General features: G+C 42.1%; 2 protein-coding genes across 9 annotated transcripts; both read left to right on the forward strand.

The window, feature by feature from the left end:
- Positions 1-790: 790 nt before the first annotated feature.
- On the forward strand, positions 791-12,447 carry LOC131877977 (DNA-binding protein D-ETS-4-like). Of its 8 annotated transcripts, none has more exons than XM_059223845.1 (5): positions 791-1,090; positions 8,440-9,412; positions 9,482-9,660; positions 9,740-10,145; positions 10,917-12,447. In XM_059223845.1, exons 1-5 carry the CDS (start codon positions 1,055-1,057, stop codon positions 11,291-11,293), a joined length of 1,971 nt encoding a protein of 656 aa, XP_059079828.1. In that variant the 5' UTR covers positions 791-1,054; the 3' UTR covers positions 11,294-12,447. The 8 variants fall into 8 exon arrangements, with proteins under 8 accessions (XP_059079828.1, XP_059079825.1, XP_059079829.1 ...); XM_059223842.1 differs by lacking the exon at positions 791-1,090 and adding an exon at positions 1,895-2,410; XM_059223846.1 differs by lacking the exon at positions 791-1,090 and adding an exon at positions 4,450-4,734.
- Positions 12,448-12,944: 497 nt separating this feature from the next.
- LOC131878357 (trypsin-1-like) lies at positions 12,945-20,144 on the forward strand. The gene is made up of 10 exons (XM_059224307.1): positions 12,945-13,238; positions 13,445-13,572; positions 13,653-13,840; positions 16,887-17,055; positions 17,918-18,007; positions 18,073-18,220; positions 18,372-18,434; positions 18,602-18,715; positions 19,318-19,441; positions 19,888-20,144. Exons 1-10 carry the CDS (start codon positions 12,999-13,001, stop codon positions 19,950-19,952), a joined length of 1,329 nt encoding a protein of 442 aa, XP_059080290.1. The 5' UTR covers positions 12,945-12,998; the 3' UTR covers positions 19,953-20,144.
- Positions 20,145-20,390: the final 246 nt, after the last annotated feature.

The raw sequence follows: 20,390 nt of genomic DNA on the forward strand, positions 1-20,390 counted from the left end.
GTTCCATCTAAATAAACTTGTATAAAGAGGTCTAGGTACCTTCTAATGATAAAAGTAATTTAATTGGTTAAGCATAATTCACCCATACAAACTCTCGTTGGATCTTCAATGAAAATACGTATAAAAAGAGGAAGAAGAGCGATCAAGCGAAAAATGATTTCTTTGCTATTTCGTATTCAATCAAAGTAATTTTCATAAAATTGTGAGAGTGACATTTTAGATTTTTCGACATGTGATTGTATTTGGATTTGAGCAATTTATTTTTCTTTTGACCGAAATTTAGCAATATGAGGTCTTTGCAATTTCGAAAATTGTTTTATCTATGGACATATTGATATTTCAGATCTGGAAGCCATAATGATAACTGATCGAAATGTGCAAATCATAGATCACGCAACTTTTGAGGTTATTTTTTTGTTATGCTAGTGTTTTCCTCTCCATTTAGCTTACAGGTTGGTTTACGTACAATTGATTATATTCTGAAGCTGTTTTATGACATGAAAACAAGTGCTAAGTTGTTTTAGTTCTGTTAGATTTTATGAATTGCCTCAGGCCTTGAGTTCTTATGTTGCATCACACGTCGAAAAGGCAGGTAGATTTTCACTTCTTGCTGCCGTTCAGCTTGAGAAATCATCTTACTATTGATCGTGCTTCGTTTGCACTCTTGCCTAGGATAGGTAGACCATCAGACCAGTTCTCCATACGGTTTATGGCAAGAAAACCACTTCCATCGCGTACCAACTCGGCCTTTCAGTGGAGGCGAGTAGGCCTTGCAGGACCCCTTAGTTACATAGGCGTCCTCTAGCTGACACAAAGAGCTCAGAAAAGATTGTCGACGAGTGGGTTACACATCAGAAACTCATGAGTTCTTAATGGAAATTTAGACTGGTCGTTTCTCTTATTGTGTGCTAGCCATTTATCCCAGGCAGTCTTTCATGGACATTATCGTGTTTTGAATTCCGAGACCTGAAAAATCACAAAATCGCAACCCACTCTAGTTCAGTATATTGTTTTCTTCTTGGATCTCCGCCTTGAAACTTTACGATCATACACCATGATTCTATCAGAGGACAGACTTCTTGGAGAGACGGTAAGAAATCACTACTATTTTGAGAATAGCAATGACGTTTAAAAGGCTGCCGTACACCAGTTTACGTTCTCGTACAATTATTTACATCTAGAAACCTTCATTGGGTGTATGTGAATCTTTTAGGCGTGAAATCTATTATGCCCCAAATGCTTTTAAAAGAGTCCTCTCCAGCCATAACTTGTTCTTTTGCTTGGCAAGGACGTTGCTTTTTCTTACCTTGCCATCGCCATTTGCTTGCTTGGCCTACATTCCTGCCTGAACAGCCTGTGCCTAGCAAACCAAACGAGCCAGTCCTGCTGTCTGAGGCAGATTGGTTTGGAGCAAGTCACAAGTGAAAGTTTCTTGTTACTTGGCCAATCCTTTGGATTCGGGACAGAGAAGTATCGCCGTAACTGTCTGGCAAGGGTTTCGATTATTATAAGGTGCTTTTGTTTGATAGATTATTCTGAAAAGGTATTATTACTGCTGTTACGATAATGACCCAATCAGGGTAGCCGAAATGATATCGATTTAATAATCTTTGTTCGTGTGGGGCAAACTGTCAAGGAAATGTTTGGATCCTTGGCAATTGGCATCACCTTTTAATCTCTTGAACCGTTCAAAGTTGATTCTGTTCCTGTTCGGAAAGTCCCATCGTCAAGGACAAATGGATCGATTGTAGCACCGTTGAAAGATTCTAGGAATTTGATCATATTTTAGCACACCATGGATCAACATGGTTGAACCACCCTAAGTTCAGTCATATTTTCACCTTCCCGTAAAGTGATGAAGATTTCCACAACCTATCTGATCCCTGCACAAATTGCAAATCCATTGCAAAATACATGGGCAAAAGATGCACTCCTGTGCCCACGTGATGCTTAGAGTGATTCATTCTTTCTCAAGGACTTTCATGCCTACACACTCGTTAGACCAAACGCCTTTATCACCTGCCAACCAGCCCGAACTTTGCCCGTCAGCCCACAACAACTTTCTGACCAACCCGACACCTACATACGTACTACCATTTTGAGTCTGGGGAAGTCTGCTTACTTTGCTTCCCGGTTTGGAGACGTAAAAACGATTTCACAACTGCCTGGCGCTCCATACCAACCCTCGTGTTGTAGGTCAGAGCAGTGCTTCAGTTGCATTTGTATCAACAGTTGATGGCTCGAATTCGCCGAGGTGACATCTCTGCAGTTCAATAGCGCTGTCATTGAATATCTTGTGTTTTGATCCCGCTTTAAAAGCAACATGAGTGATGTTATGATTGCTGGCCTGGATTCGATCCTTTGCGATATGGACTTCGACAACGGAGGCGAGAACTCGTTCAATTCAACCGTGAGTTCAAAAGTTAATTGTTCTACGGCGGTGTTGAAATGAGTGCTAACCATCGGATAGCAACAATTTCGTCATAATTTGAGACGATTTTGAAAATCTCGTTCAATTCAATTGGTGATGGCATACAGACCTTGAGTGCGTCTTTCTTCGCAGAATTGTAGACATACAGAGCCTATTGTTCAAGTCATGTTCCACCATCTTGCAATAGAAACGATCTCTGTGGCCTGCACAGTAGAGTATCTAGCCAACTAGGAGCTACTACTGGCTTAGCTCCTACTGGCCCTTACCCTTTGAGTTGAGGTGGACTGGATTTAGATCGAATTTACACTGCACCATCGAGTGCATTACGTAACGCGCTTGAACTTGCTTACCTTTTCCACGAAGTAAGTTTGAAGATGATAGAGCCTCAGAACTTGCCTGTGGCCAGCCAAGCTGTATATGCTTCGTGACCACACCTTTTTGAGATGGATTCACTAGCTGTGGTAATACACGCTCGTGGCAAGAATGAATCGACAACGAGGAGTTGTACGAGACATCTCTGGTTGTGGTTGCAATGCTGGAGAGGCCTCAAACAAAACGAATCCATGTCAAAAGGGCAACCTATTTTTCAATGCATGAGCATATTCTTCGAGAGTGACTATTTCACGTCTCTGTATCTCAATAATTGACAACTTGAGCGACTACTGCCACATGGAGCATCAAAGCTTGAAAGACTCTTTGACAGGACTCCGGGTTATTGACTTCTTCCATGTACAGTAGGTTTGGCCGTACTCCATCATTTAATTGCGTCTTACCTTGGAGAGCCAAGACATTGTGATCAAAATCATTCAAAACGGTAGGGCCCTTGCATTCATCCTGGAGGGATCGAAGTGCGCCTCGAAATCGTTCGTTTTCAATTCGATGCACCACAAACACCAAGAGCATCGTTTTATTTTATGATTGGATGGAGTGTTCAGCCGAAGGGTATCTACTGGCATTTCCTGTGCATGTCACCGTGTAAGTTGTGTCATTTAGCCAGTTCGGGTTTACGTAGCTTGTGGCACCCAAACCAATCTTGGGTTTCCAAATTTTAAGGCACTTATTCGATCCTCTCGTCTCTTTGGTTTTAAGTCCAATCTAATCGTTTTGAAAGCAAGTAATCAAAAGGGTTTTTTAATTAGATCATGTGCTTCTACCGAGGTATTATCAAATAAGTAACAGTCGAATGTCGAATTTTATACTTGCTTTGGATCGTCAATGCCGATTGTTGGGTGACTTTGATTGTCATTTCGTGCATAACCATGCCGTTTAACTAAATGGCCTTTGGTCTCAATGCATATTGACCCTAACCACACACTGATTAGTCAATAACAGGTTAATCTAAATTAATGTATCATTCCGCTTCTTCCTTGTTTTAGGGGTTTAGAGGTTTAGGGGTCTAAGCATGAACTAATATTTCGTATCCTTGGATGAGCAGCCAATCATGGCAATCAAGTCGAGGTAGTCTTGGTAACCAGGCCTTTCTGATGACTAGTTCTGTCAAATAGTGTATAGGAGAAAAACAACCACCCAGACACTTGAACGACGAGCCAAAGAACGAATAATCTCTAATGCTACGATGTTAAACGCTGCTCATGACCAACAACATACCTTGGTTCTTCTCCTCTAAGGCTGACGGCCTTTAATGAATGCCTCGCAAAGCTCTTCATGGAACCAATGCCTGTTCCTTCAAAGATTCAAGGCCGGCTAAGGAGACCAGGCCTGGAAACAATCATGAATTTGGCACACAAACTCCTATGTTCTCCGCTTACTTATAGTATAAAAAGTTGTTCTTCCTATCTGCGTATATACGTACACGTTATGCGAAAGAGAGGGAGAAGTAGCCTAACAACAAGCGGAGTGCCCTTTCTCCATGCCTATCTGTACCAATGAAGCTATGCTTTTCATCAGTCTCTCGCTTGCGCACTCGCCTCTTCCCCTCCACCAAGAACTGCTCCTACTTCTCTTCTCAAAGTAAGTGAGTGCGTGTTTTTTAGTGAGTGAGTATGGGCAAAAGAGGCCCCTCGAGGTTGAGGCAACATTCATTGCCAGATCAAGCCTCAACTCGACAGCACGCTTTTTGCGCAAGCTCCCTGTTACAATTTTGAGGACTTTGAAGATTTCCTTCGACGCTTGTTGTGACTGATTATAATCAGAGATCGTGTCGGGAATAGAGTCCACTTAGGAGGGCATCAAAGTAGATCACACCCATTTCCGACCTAGCGGACTGATTCAAGAAATCTCTGTGGAATGGTCAGTAGTCAATCATCAACATGCTGGATTACGAGCAATTTAACTACTTAGAGGTAAGCTAATCAATTGGATTTTTGTTGTACACTAGAGCCACTGTACTGCTATAGTGGTTCTAGTGTACACTAAATAGTCCTGTTTTATTTTGCTTTCAATGGCAATGCCTTTAATGATCCTGTTTGGGCTTTTAAGGCTTGTGCTGAATGATCAATTAATCACGGACGGCAAACGAGCATTTTTGTCAACAAATCGCGAAGATTTATTCGCCAATTATTGCACGAACTGCATGCTAATGTGACCCATTCGAACGTGAAGGGAAATAGATAGAACCTATCGAAAGAATTTTATTGCAGCCCTGGAATATTAGGGAAAGAATCTCATTCGAATTTTTGCAAATCAATTTTAGTAATTTTCATCACGCACTTGAACAAGCATCTTTCGACTAACATGCCCCGTACTTATTTTAGAAATTCACCTGTGGATCATTAGTTCTTAAAAAGAGGGCATATTAGAAGCAAATTGCATCTTTTATGAATGTTTCCCTCTCTGAACAAGGCCAAACGATTGTGTTTCATTGACGAGCTCTCGCCGAAATGTCAAACATATCGGTGAAGTTTCATCGAGTTCTTTGCTGCATCATTGCCAAATTTCGTGGAACTCGCAAAGATTAGCTCACCGGGCGTTTAAAAAAGCTTTCTAGTCAGGTTTCTGAAAAGCCATGTCTTTGGCATTTCCCTCACCCGGTTTTGGGTTCCCTTTTGTTTTTCACGCCGGTTGCACATTAGTGTAAGTAAAGAGTTGCAGAGAAGTACCTACAAATAGTACGAAGGATTCTACCTAATACTTCAATACCTCTCAGAATGAACGAGAAGATGAGAGGAAAGGGTCCCAAGATTCTACGCTCTGACGTCACCACTTACTTCACTTGTCGTGAGAGAGCATAGCAAATGATAAAAAAAAACTGCAATGTTTTCCCACGTATCAAACCTGTTTGCCTTGCCAGATGACAGCATTACTGTACTATCAAAATTGAAGTCAATGTAACCCATTAGCATTTATGTACACTATGTATTATACGGCAGACTTCAGGCAACCAAAGTAGGGCATTCATTTAAGTGGGAGGGTCTCATTTTTGGTAGAGACTATTGCTCCCGAGCTATTCCTCATGTTGAGCATTGTGTACAGCGTACCCTCAAAGAGACCAAGTATACCGTCATACACTGGAGAAGGAGAAAGCATGTTGTCCTTCATTGTGTTCCATGTGTTCCAATTTCCTTGCGGCAAGAAGGCTTCAGGCCGCATGAGGCAACAGGTCTGGGTGAATGAATCGCTTTTTTTCCTATTTGTGAGTGAATCTTTGAAGGATTAAAGCACACGAGTGTTCTCTTCACGAGGAAGAACTGCCGACATAAAAGACTGGAAAAACCCTGCGTGATTCTTTGGGGGGATGGGTTAACTCGTTGGCAGTAGTAGCTCAGTATATGATGGAAAATTTTGCCAGTCAAGGAGATCATAACCACGAGTAATGAATGTGATTATGGTGTGCCTTTTTTAGCGACGGGCCCGCCTTTCCGACCTTCATTGCCATTAGTAAGTCCACTTTTCTTGATCAACGCCCCGTGTTGAAAGTAGGGGGTCCATTCTAAATTTGAATCCATGCTGAACACAAAGCAACCAGAATAGAATGAATCGACCTCTTTTGGGACATTTCAATGTCTTTCATTCATGGCAGGGACATTCTGTTTTGGTTTGACAGTCCTTAAGTTCGAACTTTGTCCCTGGTGGCACACGTTTAAACGTTGATGCGAACACGATGAGGTCATTAAATTGTGAGTTCATTCCGCTTTCATCAGAACCAGAAATTCCAGCCTCTTTTTCCTTTTAATCCTCTCATGAGGTGTATGTGAGTATTTTTTTCCCATGAGCTGTATTCATGAGCACTCATGAACTTCAACGTCTGTCGATCCTCCAAATATAAATCTTCCTTTCGGGGTTTCTAGAATGGTGACCATTTTTTATTACTGAGCCAACAGGTGTCAGTAGTGAAGAGCCAAGGAAAAGCCAGACGCTCTCACTACAGCTTCATAGTAACTGGGTCCAACCCATGCCTTCAGGTTGAGGCCCTCCGAAGAAGGTGGGCCTCTCGTCCTCACTCTCGCTTGGCCGCGTTCGTCTTGGTGAGCGAAAAGCGAGAAGAAGGGAGAGCCTCTCTCTCTCTCTTTCTCTCTCTTTCTGTGTGTGTGTGTTCTCCTTCACGCGGCGTCTTTGGATACAAGGAGAACTGACTCCTATGACGTCAGAGAGTGGTGATGAAGAACTTTGAGAAGCAAGCATAGTACTATTTGCGGTGCACTAGTCGTGCACGGAAGGCCGGGCTGATATTCATGACGTAGGCCTGGAACCAGCCTAGCCACAGTCCCACTGTACGTATAACATGCATGCATGTACACTTTCCTTGCTTGCTCTTCTTTGCCAACAAGATTAATTGTGATCTCAAGGTGTGTGAGACAAGGTGAGTCAATACCACTACTACTACTTTTACTACTGCTACAACTACCACTAGACACCTTAAGGACATGTTGTTTTGTTAAGCCATTATGGACTTCAGACAGCGAGTCATGAGTGCAATTCGACATGTAAGTACGACAACAATCAGATCAATTGTTGATACACGTAAGAAGAGCGAGAGTTGCAACAACAATGTGTAACAAACACTGATTTAATGGCCTGTGATACACGTCATTGTTTGACAATATTGTGTGGTCCACTTGTTCCATCGATTTGTTTTGAGAATATCCTCATTTCGTGGGTGACCAACAAAATGAATGAATGATAGGCTAGTGGGCTATTCTTGCTGTTATTTGATTATCTCCATAAACGCTCATGGAACATTCCCATGGCCTTTAAGGTTCTTCCAGATTGCTTTCCTCTCATCTTCCTTTTGGATCTTCGTGCCCGTCAAAAGTACGACCGTCGAGGATAGTAATGCGGGAAAACAAGACGTTGTGAGGTTATTTTGGTCAATTGCGCGCTTGAAACACATTCTGAGAATGTCAAAGCAGGGATTACACAGCAAGCTAGAAGAAGCTAGGGGTTTCCGAAGGAGTAAAGCTATTTTTGGACATTATTGTTGTTATCCGTTAGTTGGGTGGTTTATCACATTCATGACTAAGGACATGGCTTGTCACGTTATTCCCCTTGTTCTTATCCACACCCCAAGATGTACGCACACCACCTAAGACGAACTCCTTGTTCGCTCTGACAACATCAGTGGGTGGTTTTTGCCTGCGACATACCAAGAACGGAGTCCAAATATTGATCCAAACATTAGTTGAGCTCAGTAGAAAGCGACTCACTTGTCCATTCGGACTAATCTTTAGTCCTTTGTACCTACAGTAGCCGAACGGTTCTACGGTTCCGTCTAGTCATTGATCTATACCTCAGTACTGAGGAGCTGAGGAAGGCTTGCGCATTTCTGGATATTAAAAGCGTTATCTCAAGCTCGAAGTAGAGCCCACGTCAATGGCAAGGCTATTACGTATCCATGGTAGTACACGGGAAGAGAACTCAACAAAGTCCACAGTTACTTCATTTAGTCTGTGTCGCATACAGGGGAAGCACGCTTTGATCTTAATTGCACAAGAAGTACTCCAACTGTACGACTATGTATTCAATGCAGGTACCACATTAAGGGCTAAAAAAAGGTTAATTGCACATTACATGTTCTAGTTAAAACATGTTCCATTCTCTTGATTTTTTAGATGATGCACCTGGCTCCGACCTGCGCTTCGCCACAACTTCAGACTTCGTCTAATTTCGACTTCGACCTCGACCTTCTTCCCGCCGACGGCGAAGTCCCGGACTTGGGACTTCTCCCCGAGTTTGCCAACCTGGGTAATACATCGGGCAGCCTCAGTCTAGAGGAGTACCAACAGAACTGCGGTAGCTTTCAACACCTGGACTACCAAGTTCCCTCACCGACTCATACTCTCTCACCACTGGAGACTCTGGTTCACTCTCCAACTATGTTCTCACCTTACGATAATACCCAAAAGTCACCCGGAGCCAAGCCCACCACCAAGCCCCATCCTCATGGGGATCCAGGGCAACGATGTGTGCAGATGCCCTCGCCCATGTCTCTCCCGCCCGCTAGTCCCTACTCGCCGGCCACTCGGCCCAATCGTTTGTCCTCCACCGACTCGTGTATGACTTCCTCGTCCACGGCCTCAATCATGCAGGACTCCTTGGTCGAGTTCCAGGAGCTCAGGAACAAAATCAAACAAGAGCGACAGGACGGATACCCTCATCCTCCCCCACCCCCGTACAACATCGCTACCCGAGGCACGCTCAACATCAAGATTGAACCATGCGATCAGGTAGGCGGGGTCGCCACTGCGTCTGTTCCACAAGTTCCTCAGGGGCATGTGGATCACGGTCGCATGATTGAAGGTTCTTCGACATTTGCTTCCCCGCAACGATTCAACTTTAAGCCAATGGAGAGTGGGATGTTCGGAACTTCACGGTCGGATGTGAGCTCTTATTGCATGAACACCAATGTGGATGGGCATAAGCCTTTGATTTCGATGGCGGGTCAATCCGGCTGCATGTCCGTCTCCTCCAGTCAGGCTGATTCGGAGGATGTGAGAAGTAAGATAGAGCCCGTTCTCTCGTTGGCCATGGCTGAAGTGAAGGACGACATTGAAAACAAATGCCGTTGTCTGGGCATCTCTCATGGTAAGACCAACGACCTTTACGCTTGAGGAAGAGTGGCTTTTGACGGAACTTGTGTTGTTTTTTTAACAGATCCCAATGAATGGAGCCCTCTTGAGGTGAGGAAATGGCTAATGCACACTGTTCACCAAAACAACATCCATATTAATCATGACGCAGAGGCTAATAAGGCTCTTGAATATTGGGCTAACATGGAAGGGAAACATTTCTCCCAGATCGGCGAAGAAGAGTTCAAGGAAAGATTACCCCAGGTAAGCGTCTAAACTACTCGCACGACAAGGTGTGTGGTATCAGAGTTCCTAATACTCATTTCTTTTCTCGTCAACTTAGGGTCATTTGGTGTACGATCAATTGGACCTCTGGAAAAGTAACGCACATTTCTTGGGCCAACAAGGTTCGGTTGTATCGACCGCTTGCTCATCGGCCACCACTTCAGCTAGTGGTTCTCTTTTGAATTCTTCGGAAATCAAGAAAGAGGACGACTCGCTGGACTTCTCTTATGTGCTCCAAATGTTGGAGAACAAAGACGAATCATCATCAACCATGGGATATTCTCAAGCTTCTTGTCCTGTTACCCACCCTCTGTCTCCACCTCCTCCCTACCCTTCTACCTCTTCTTTCGACTCTCCCCAAGCCTCAGCTTCCTCCGGATGCGGAATCTCAACTCAAGAACCACGCAGCAACGAAACCTCGACCGATTACGGCTCCGAGCACTACGACGATGACGACAATGAAGGTATGTTAAGAATGCTTGGAGTATTTCATGCTGTAGCCGTACTTTAATTCTTGATCAGGGGACGCTTCAACATGAAAGGTTACTTAAGCCAGCGGCAGATAATTAATGCCCCCTCCTGCTGTGTGATCGAGCTCACCAAGACGGTCATCCGTCATTGATTCCTTAAATTGTGCGAGTGTAGTGTGTATGGTGTGTGTGTGTGTGCATGTAGTCGCTTGTTGGTCCATCACGGAATGGGAATCAAGAATTGCAGCCTCCTTGCAGCCTCCTGAGGTCGCCTTAAAGGGCCGAATTCAGAGTAGGGTCGGGAGCCAGTTCTCATGTTACCTCGTCAGCAGGTTTGATCGATGATCTTGACGTAGGCACTAAACTAATTTACTTATCTTCCTTCCTTTGAGATTTGACCTTCTTATCAGCAATTTGCTAGCACTCTCGTCGTACACTTGATCATATTTTCACTCGTACAGGGCGGGCGCAAATTGTAAATATTTGTAGATTTGCTCAAATCGGCAGTCTATCTATTAGCCATTGCATTATTATTACTTAGAGTGTCATATATCATCGAGTTGGATGAGTGTGCGTTTATTTGATAGGTTTACCTGGTAGCCCCCCTCCCGATGCAAATGACGTCAAAACGAAAGGAGCTTTGATTTAAAATTCATGCATCGAGTTGATAGAAAGTTGAAAGATTCGTGAAGAGAAATGCTGGTCGGGGGAAAACTGAATCAACATTGAACTAATTGGTCACCATTTGCTCTTGTCCTTCTTCAGATGATACTGAGATGGAAGCCATTGGTTCTGGATCTGGTTCCACGTCAACTGGATCACCGGTCACCACGAACCCAAGTGTCTCTGGATCTGGTCGCGTCGCCACCAATATACATCTTTGGCAATTTGTCAAGGAGCTGCTCAACCAGCCTCAGCTCTACTCCGGCTGCATTCATTGGATCGATCGGGAGAAGGGCATCTTCAAGATCGTGGACTCGACTCGGGTGGCCAAATTGTGGGGCAAACGCAAGAATCGTCCGGCCATGAACTACGACAAGTTGTCGCGGTCCCTGCGACAGTATTACAAGAAAGGCATCATGAAGAAGACCGAACGCACCCAACGCTTGGTGTACCAGTTCTGCACCCCTTACCATTTGTAATGCCCCAAGCCATTCTCGAACCACCCCGCCCATCCATGCACAAATCCAGATCCGTCCCACAAACTCACACATAATTGTCGCTCAGTATTGTCGTTGCTGTAACTGTTCGAGGTAATTCGAATCGTGCCAAATCTCCACTCAAATCTCCTTCTCTTTACCACTAGATTGCTACTGCTTTCCCCCTCGCTCCCTCCCTCCATCTCCTTGCCTTTCTTGTCTCCAAGAGTTCTTGGAACGCCTCTATCTCTATATCTCTCTATATCTCTCTCTCTCTTCCTCCCTTCTATCAATCTCTCTTTTATACTCTCTATTGAGACATGTGCTTTCGGAATTTGGTCATTCTGATCTCTCCACTTAAAGAGTTGGCTTCAAGTTCTTGGTCTGCAATTTAAAGGAGCCCGGGCTTTGATATTCAAATCCTTTGATTGGCTCTGCAGCACCAGTGAGGTTGACTTGGATCGAGATCTGATCAAAGACTGGAATTTTTTTTGTTCCCATATATCCACGATATATTCAAACGTATGTTCTGTGAACAGACCCCATATTATGAAATGACTACAGTAAGGTATATTAATTCATATGATTACATTGATTATGTTCTAGCCTTAGATGTATTTGCTTTCCCGACTTTATCCCGTTACATCTCGTCATGATCGTCATTGAACTGATTGTATTAGATTGAACAAGTGTAACGATCGATTATCGCCTCTCCATGTCCATTTTTTCGTACTACTTTTTAAGGTTGTAGATTTAAGACAGGATTACGCTCCTCCCAATTACACGTGTGATGCTTCATAAATATTAGTTTTTTCGAGATAACCCCGATCCTCCCCTCCCCCATTACTCTCTAAAAGAAGACCCTTGGAAACACTTCAGGTTCAATGTTTCATCCGGATAATGTTGAGTGAGCTCGACTCAGTTCATTCGAATGCTTGACAGACACATTTACTTATTTGATCGTCAACTGCACTGTTTTACACGTTTTTTGAACCCTATTTGTGAGTATCTTCTTGAAGAATGTACCATTACCATTGTCTCGTACCATTTGTAATCATATCTTTCTGACATGCATTTCAATATTTCGATGTATTTTTGCAAAACATCTTCTATTACGTAAACTTAAGAGATCAATAAACATATCTTTGCGCAAAGAATCCAAACAGAATACGCTTCTTTTCACGACCAAATAGATTTGGCTATCAGTTCCACAGTCATGTACGCCTGTAGACATCAGCCCAAGTGATGCTTTTGGAGGTTGCCAATGACAAACATTTTGTGAACAATTCGTCTCCTCGCTAATTTAGATTATCCCAAAACACACATGTAGACGATAATCTTCCGTTCGTCAAGTTTTCCGGGTAAAATGCAAGAGGGTTGGGTTGGATTGACGTCACGGGAAGGCTTTCCTCTTTTCCCACATCATTGGAATTGAGCTACTCACAAGAAAAATGAACAAATTTGTGGACATTTACTGTGCAGCATATATCCCACCAACCGGGTTTTTCATCATCGTCTTGCGAATACGACAAGCTCAAAGACGTCAAATCGGCAATGAAGAAGATCGAAGACACTTGTGGCCATATTAAAAAGGAGTCATAAAAGTGGAAAAACCCATGCCACCAATCATAAGTGCTGAAGGTTTGGCTATTAAAAGGACACATTTCGAACCGTCAAGGTTAGTCTGGTCTTCGATTTCCGTCTCGATATGTGTGGAACGCTGAAGGCAATCTGTGTACGATGGATGGGATTGTTCCTGATTTTGGGAAGACCAATCTGCGTGGTTACTCAAGTGGTACACAATTATGCCTGCTTAAATTCAGGAGAGACGATCTTAGCCAATCTGTCGGATTTGAAAGCCGGGCAAAGCTTCCGATTCTTCAGCCATCGAGAGCAGTACTTTAACCTGGATTATCCCCGGAACTACGAATGTAACTTTGAGTTCCTGGTAAGTCTATTTGTAACTCAAGTGAGCTACTCTAGGATACCTTTTTTCTTCCTTAACCATGTTTTTGGGGGCTCATATGCTGGATTGGATCCAGAAATGAAGGAAAACTGCGGATAGCAGATCGATGGGTTTTGAATTGACGTCAAGTGATCCCGATTTGATCGTGTTCTAAACCTAATCCAAATCCATTTTCACTTGACGCACAGCTAGGAGATCGATGTGAGAAGATGCACTTGACATGCTCTCACATGGACGTGGATGGAGATTTCGAAGCGAATTGTATTGGCCAAGATCGCCTTCATTTCATCGATAATTTTAACTCCTTCCAAGAGAGGTATGTGGCATTTAAGCTATCAAACATTACTCAGTCTGGGGCAGAATGGTAATGGGTTTGTTTTCTTTTACTCTGATAAGTTATTGTGGGCAAGTCAAACCGAATTACACCACAATTGGTCAAGCCATCTTCCTGTCGTTTCGCTCAACGTTGACCAGCCAATCGGGGAAGGGTTTTCGATGTGAGGTGAGGTGCTTAGACTATGACAAAGATGGATCCTCTCAATCTGGGGGCAATGTTCCCAAGGATCAGGAAATACTCCCTTGCAGTAAGTGAGAGTTGCCATTGCTACTGTATGTGGTCACTGATTATTGATCAGGCATGCGTGTTCTATTGAACCACTAGAATATGGACAGGGATGCCTGGGTCAAGAATTGGCTATTCGAAATCGAGTAAATTCATTGCGTTCTTCTTGATCTGAGACTATCATATATTTTAATTTTGCACCTCAACCGAACGACTGGGTCAATATCTATGCCATCTAAAAGCTCGCTACATAACTCGTTACAAAATGAATGGTTGAACCCTCATGTGCCATTGATTGATTGACGGATGAAGGCTAAATAAATCCTATGGAACCTTTTTCATGTACTGCGCTCTGATAGGGCATCACTTCTGACTCAGTTCTTCGATTCAGCAGAAATTCAAAATACGTAAGTGCAAGGACCTGGGACCAGTCTCATATGAAGAACAACGCAATGGGTTTACACGCTTCCAAATTGTTTAATCTAGGCCCTAGCGTCCCAGTCCATTTTCCAGTGGTTCATGGTGTACTGCACGAAGTTCCGGCCATGATGGTATTCAACTTACTTAATTACATACAGCAATCAGTTCAATAATTGATGGCATTATGGGATATCCTGACGGTTCTGAATGTGTCCGAAAGTTAAATGACATGTTTAAATATTAATTTCATATTGGTCTTAGGTCGTAAATTGGTTGATCAAATATGTTCCCCCATCAAATTGTTCAGGTCAATGCTGCAAAAGTGTGATGGTGGTTATTTGTATGATTTGAAGATTTGATTAATTAAGTCAATGAGTTAATCACACTAACGGTCATCAGTCCGGGGCAGTTCCATCATATCACAAGGTGACAAAAGTGATATGTAATTTGCCGTGCACAGTTTGTATTCAAACGTGGTTGAGAAACTACATGATTAATTTCAATTTGCATTACATCTTTACATCGTATTCAATGGTGATTCGACTTTTTTTGGATTTGAGCTTCAAACGTCATATTCGAGAAAGAAACTAATATTCTGACCGAGCAAACTTGAATATATAATATGATGACTTGGACTAAACTAAAACAAAATAAACCCGTCTTTCAAGTACAGTCACTTTCTACAAGGTTGTGGTACGTGTTTTCTTCATAGATCTGTACCCTTTCAGAATTGCTCTTAGGTGACTGTTTTCCAGATCCATTCTAAACGCTTTCTAACCAATGCTTCCTAGATAATCACACCCTATCGAGTCAAGTCATGTTTGATAAAAAAGAATGGTCTAACAATTAATCTGAGTTTTCCTCTTTAAATCATCCCAGAAGGGAAAGCTATCTGGTCAGGGCAGCTGATATTTTTGGCAAAATATGTGCTGAACAATTTAAACAATTTGTGCCTCCCCATTTAAAAAGGGAAAAACACCAAAAACATTCAAAGACCATGTATGCTTTTTTACACTCAGGCAAAGCTTTAGAGAAATTTTTGGTATACCCTTGGTTATGCAACATGTTTACTACAATGAACTTGCAGTTATTTGAGCAATGTTGGTGGTATTCAGTTTGATGAACATTTTCAATGTTTCTGCTTGTTTTCTTTTGTGATGATGATCACTCAGGTTTACGTAGAAGCTTTCTAAAAATCAACGGGTGGCTGTCCATTGTCAGCCAGAAAGATAAACAAACAGATAAAAAGAAAGAATTAATTTTTGTCGTCAAACAATTATAGGTACAACTGGGGGTATTCTTGCCGTTCTTGAAAAACTCAAACAAGTTCAGGCCCTCTTTCTTTTTGAGCCATACTTCTTTTTCTTATAGATTATTTGAATCATGATTGTTTTGAAAATTTTAAGAAGCTTCAATTTTGATGGCTAAGCATTTTTTTTAATTTTATTATTCAATGAGTCCTAAATTCCAGTTTTCAGTGACCATTTCAACATTTTTGAGGCATTTTCCTTGTGTATCAATAACGCAAAAGGTAGATATTGAATTAATGATTATAAGGGCAGCATTGATTAATGACTGGTTTTTGAAACTCTCATTAGCAGAAACTACTCAAAATTAGAACTGAACAGTGGCTTATCTAATCTACAGAATCGTCAGAGAAGTAGAGGAAAAGGAATTGGCGTTTATGAAGAAGCGGAAGCTTCATAGAGGGATCATCATTCAGGCTTTGGAGTAAAAAGTAGAATACGTATATCCTTCAGGCGAGTGTGTGCAATACTAGTAACAAGCCTATGCGTCGAATGAAGCAACGAAAGTGATGACGTTTTACCTAGAAGTGGGAAACAAAACGTTGAGGGGTGAATTAGGCAGCAATTGACCTTTTTCAGCTGAAGGGAATATATGCTACCCTGAACACTCTCAAGCAATTGCTTTCCTCATACTGGCGATTTGCCTACTAGTCCACTTCCATTGCTCCACAAAATGATTACCTTAAGGTCTTGTTTTAGTGTACAATATGTCGTTTAAGTATTTTGGGACCTTTGAAATTTTCCTCCTCATGATTGATCCTGATCTTGATAAGACTCAATGAAGCAAAGAACTAATGATGAGGCGAGTCCGAACTCAAGTCTTTTGCTTCATTTGGAAGACATTGGACAGACTCGAGTCTGTTTCAGAGTTCGTTTTTACTCTTCATGATATTCTATCATTTTCATTACATAAGCCTCCTTTTTTACAATTTGAAAGCAAAATGTTATTCCCAATTGGTATGAGACTCCAATTCATCATAATATCAGTTAGCATTGTTCCCTTTACATATTTCAATTGACCATTTTAAGTGGCAATCCAGGTAATCTGTTAGTTAAGCAGTAGGAAAGCCAAGTCTCGAGTCCAGATTCATTTTTTTTTTTCAAAAATGAAATGACTCACCCATCACTAATTTCAACGAACCCACTTTGCCCTCTTTACTTTTAATGGGCACCTGAAGTCCTCGCTTTTCAAATTTCAAATTTCAAAGTAAGTCAAGCATCCAACATAATAACAAAGTGCGTCAAGCCAAACGATCTGTTTTGGTTTGTCCAGAACCAGATCACATAAACGAAGGTATTGAGAACTTCCACTGACGACAGGGTTACGTGAATTTCCCTTAGAATGCGGTCGAGCTAATCGCCGCCAAAGGATTATTGGCGGGACTGTTACCAAGGTAAACGAATATCCTTGGCAAGTAGCCATTGTCAAGTGGAACAAAACACAACCATTTTGTGGTGGCGCTCTGGTCGATGATGAATGGGTTATGACGGCTGCTCATTGCACACAAGGGTAAGCGGATCTTTTTAACTGCTCATTTATTTAGCCGCAATAACTTAACCAGAGGACATTGGAAATATTAGACCAGTCGTTTTAACTCGCTCTCTACTCTTGGTGAGATTGCTTTCCTTGAGGTTGAACGGAGAAATCTCGGAATGAAGTAAAGTATCATGAAGACTGGTCGCCTTTGAAAAGGTTAAAGGAAGGTAGTACATGTAGCACTATCAAGGCTGTTCCAATTTAATTCTCCAACATGAATGGTCGTTAACAGGCACAAACTCCAATGAAAAATAAATGAACTCGGGTTCCATTTGACTTTTGAAGTTGTGGCCGAAAAAATGACTGTGGTTTTCCTCCGATGAAATAGTCACAATGTGTTCCAATTACAAAGACTATAAAACCAAAAGAATCTCGTTCCACCACTTGAAATGGAAAAACAAAAAGATACCTTTGGTTGGGATGCGTTAAAGCAAGAAGACATTGCATGCAAAGGTCAAAGAAATTCAACATATATGTACTGCCATTACAGACTTTAATGGAAAAAAGCAAGAAGCCAAATGGGTATACCCTAAACCACGTGTTTGTCTTCTGTTCGCCATTTCTTTAAAATGATTTAAAAGGCAACAAAGTGAATGTATTCCTTCAAGTTTCGGTGGAAAACGTCGCAGATCAACCTATTTTTCTAGCCAATTTGAAGCTCTGTGGGGAATCCCTGTCCAATTGTTTGTCGGGTTGCCTTCTTTCAAAGGGGCTTTTCAACATTCATCAGTAGCCTAGGAGACTGTAAATTGTCGTTTCATCTTTGTTCAATGGAGAAAAGGCGCTAAGATAACCATCCAACCAACCAACCAACCAACCATTCTATTGGTTTCAGCTTCACTCCCGACCAGATCCAAGTGGTTTTGGGCGAGCATGATCACACCATTGCCACGGAAACTGCTCACATTGTCATGGATGTGGTTGAGTACGAACTAACTGACACTTGACGCTCTGACATGGCTGGGATGAAACTATTTGTGCTCATTGTAGGATTCATGATCATCCTCGATACAATGGATTCCATGTGGATTACGACTTCTCGTTGTTGAGGCTCTCGAGGGCCTTGGATTTTTCCCACTACGATCACATTCTTCCGGTGTGTTTACCCTCATTATCGCCCACTCCCAATGGAGCTGAGGTAATGGTAGTGCTCGAGTTCGAAAAAACTCTGATGCTATGATGCTTTCATGTTTGACTGGAAATGACGCCATCGAGTAATGCGATTAGTGTTTTAAAGGAAACCGCGCTGTTTCTGATTGTTTCCTTCCCTCAATTGGACTGTTTTATAGGTGATTGCCACAGGATGGGGAACTACTCAAGAGGGCGGAAAAATTGCAGACAAGCTAAATCAAGTGAGTATGAATGAGGCAGGAAGCAGATGTACTAAGCTCAATCCCGGCAAGTGATCCTTTATGCGCGTGAATTGATCCAATGCCGTGTTAATATCCAATCCGATCATTCATTCCTGAATGAAGTGCAATGCTCACCACGGGTTTTCCGGGGTCATTTTGTATTTTAGGTGAAACTGGAACTATTCCCAATGACGACCTGTCGGAAACTTCTTGGGAAGGATGATGTGACCGATCAAATGATCTGTGCTGGCAATTTGGAAGGTGGCAAAGATGCGTGTCAGGTGAAAGAAAAATGTTCATTTTTCCCCGTAGAAACCTGTCACAACCAAAGATAGAAGTTGTTTCTGAAGGAGTGAGAGTACTCGCGATTCCTATCAATTCCACCGGAATGCTCTCTCGTGGCATCTTGTTCTGTACTCTGTGTTTGTGTGTACTACACAACTTATGTTTAAATCACTGATCTTTCCTGCCAAAGAATGATGCATGAATAGACTGACGACTCTCTCGTGAGGTTCCAGAACCATCGTCTAAGATACTCATAGTATTTTTCATTATTTTATGTCTTTTCAAATGATGGATGGTGATGCTATAGGCTCACTTTTGAACAAGGATAATCAGCACTCTACAATGGTAATTGAACCGGTCATTAAGGATCACATTTAACTTCCTTGTTTTTTTCATTGTCGATATGGCCAAGCATGGTTCACAGAGAAACATAAAATTTGTCGCAAAGTAGCTTTCCTTTCGTTGGAACTCATTCCAATCTAGACTCATCCATCATCGGTGTGTTCCCGGAAGGTGGAAAGAAGCATCGTTTTTATCAAATAACAATTGTGTACGATTCACTGATTCCAAAATTGAAACCGAGTCACTTCATTTCCAGGGAGATAGTGGAGGACCTCTGACCCATAAAAGAGATAGTCACAATTACCATTTAATTGGAATCACCTCTTGGGGATTTGGTTGTGGTCGTCGAGGTCTACCTGGTGTTTATGCCAACGTCCTCAGTAAGTACCTTGAGAGAGAGAAAGAGGCCTTCGGGAGCATTCTTCATATTCCCCTTCCAAGGCCCTTGAAGCCCTTCACTGGATTCAGAAAGGCACTAAATATTGGAAAGGTCAATTAGAAAGAAGGCTGATTAATGTTCAAAGACCAATGCCACAATCCTTTGTGACTATCAAGCAACGATACTCGACGTGGCAGATCTTTCAGATTCAATGCCCAATGAGCCAGAACCACGTTGGTTTTCAATATCGATTTATAGAAAAGAATGCGAGTGAACAAACAAGTCGCATTAAATATGGGTATGCCCCCCCCCCCGTTATGCGTTTTGTGCATTGACGTCACATTATGCAGAATTGTTTACATAGGGTTTCCTGCCTTTCCACGTTGATTGTGATTGGCTTCGAAGCGATGAGCATTATTATTTATGTTATGACATTATCCATTGCAGGCACCAGATCGTGGTGGCAATCCTACATTCAAGAAACGGCATGTCCCAAAAGCAACGAACCATAACCCGTTGTCCCGATTACAGTTTTTTTCATCTCGTAATTTAGTACGAAGACAGTGAATATTTGTCCATTCAATACCGTTGTTTAGAGATTGGAAAGAAAGCACTTGATCTTTGTTTGAATTGTATGAAATGTACTGTTCTCTGTTGCTCTTTATCGTGACAGAAGAAAATATAATAGGAAGCTTGTCCAAACACTTATCTGGATTATTTTTTTATGTTTTACAATAGATTTGACACGCTGACAGCACTTACTAGCTTTCCAGATTTAACGAAAGCCGAATTCGTACCCTTGAGGATAATGTCATTGAAACTGGATAGAACAAGTTTACCAACAGGATTGGATTAATTTTGCCTTTACGCCCACTTTGGATGTCTTTCTAATTAAACAAAACCTGTGTCTTCGAACTCAAAGCCTTAATAGTTCTGCATTATTTATTCAT

This window comes from Tigriopus californicus, chromosome 3 (genome assembly GCF_007210705.1).
Source record: "Tigriopus californicus strain San Diego chromosome 3, Tcal_SD_v2.1, whole genome shotgun sequence".
Lineage (NCBI taxonomy): Eukaryota > Metazoa > Arthropoda > Copepoda > Harpacticoida > Harpacticidae > Tigriopus > Tigriopus californicus.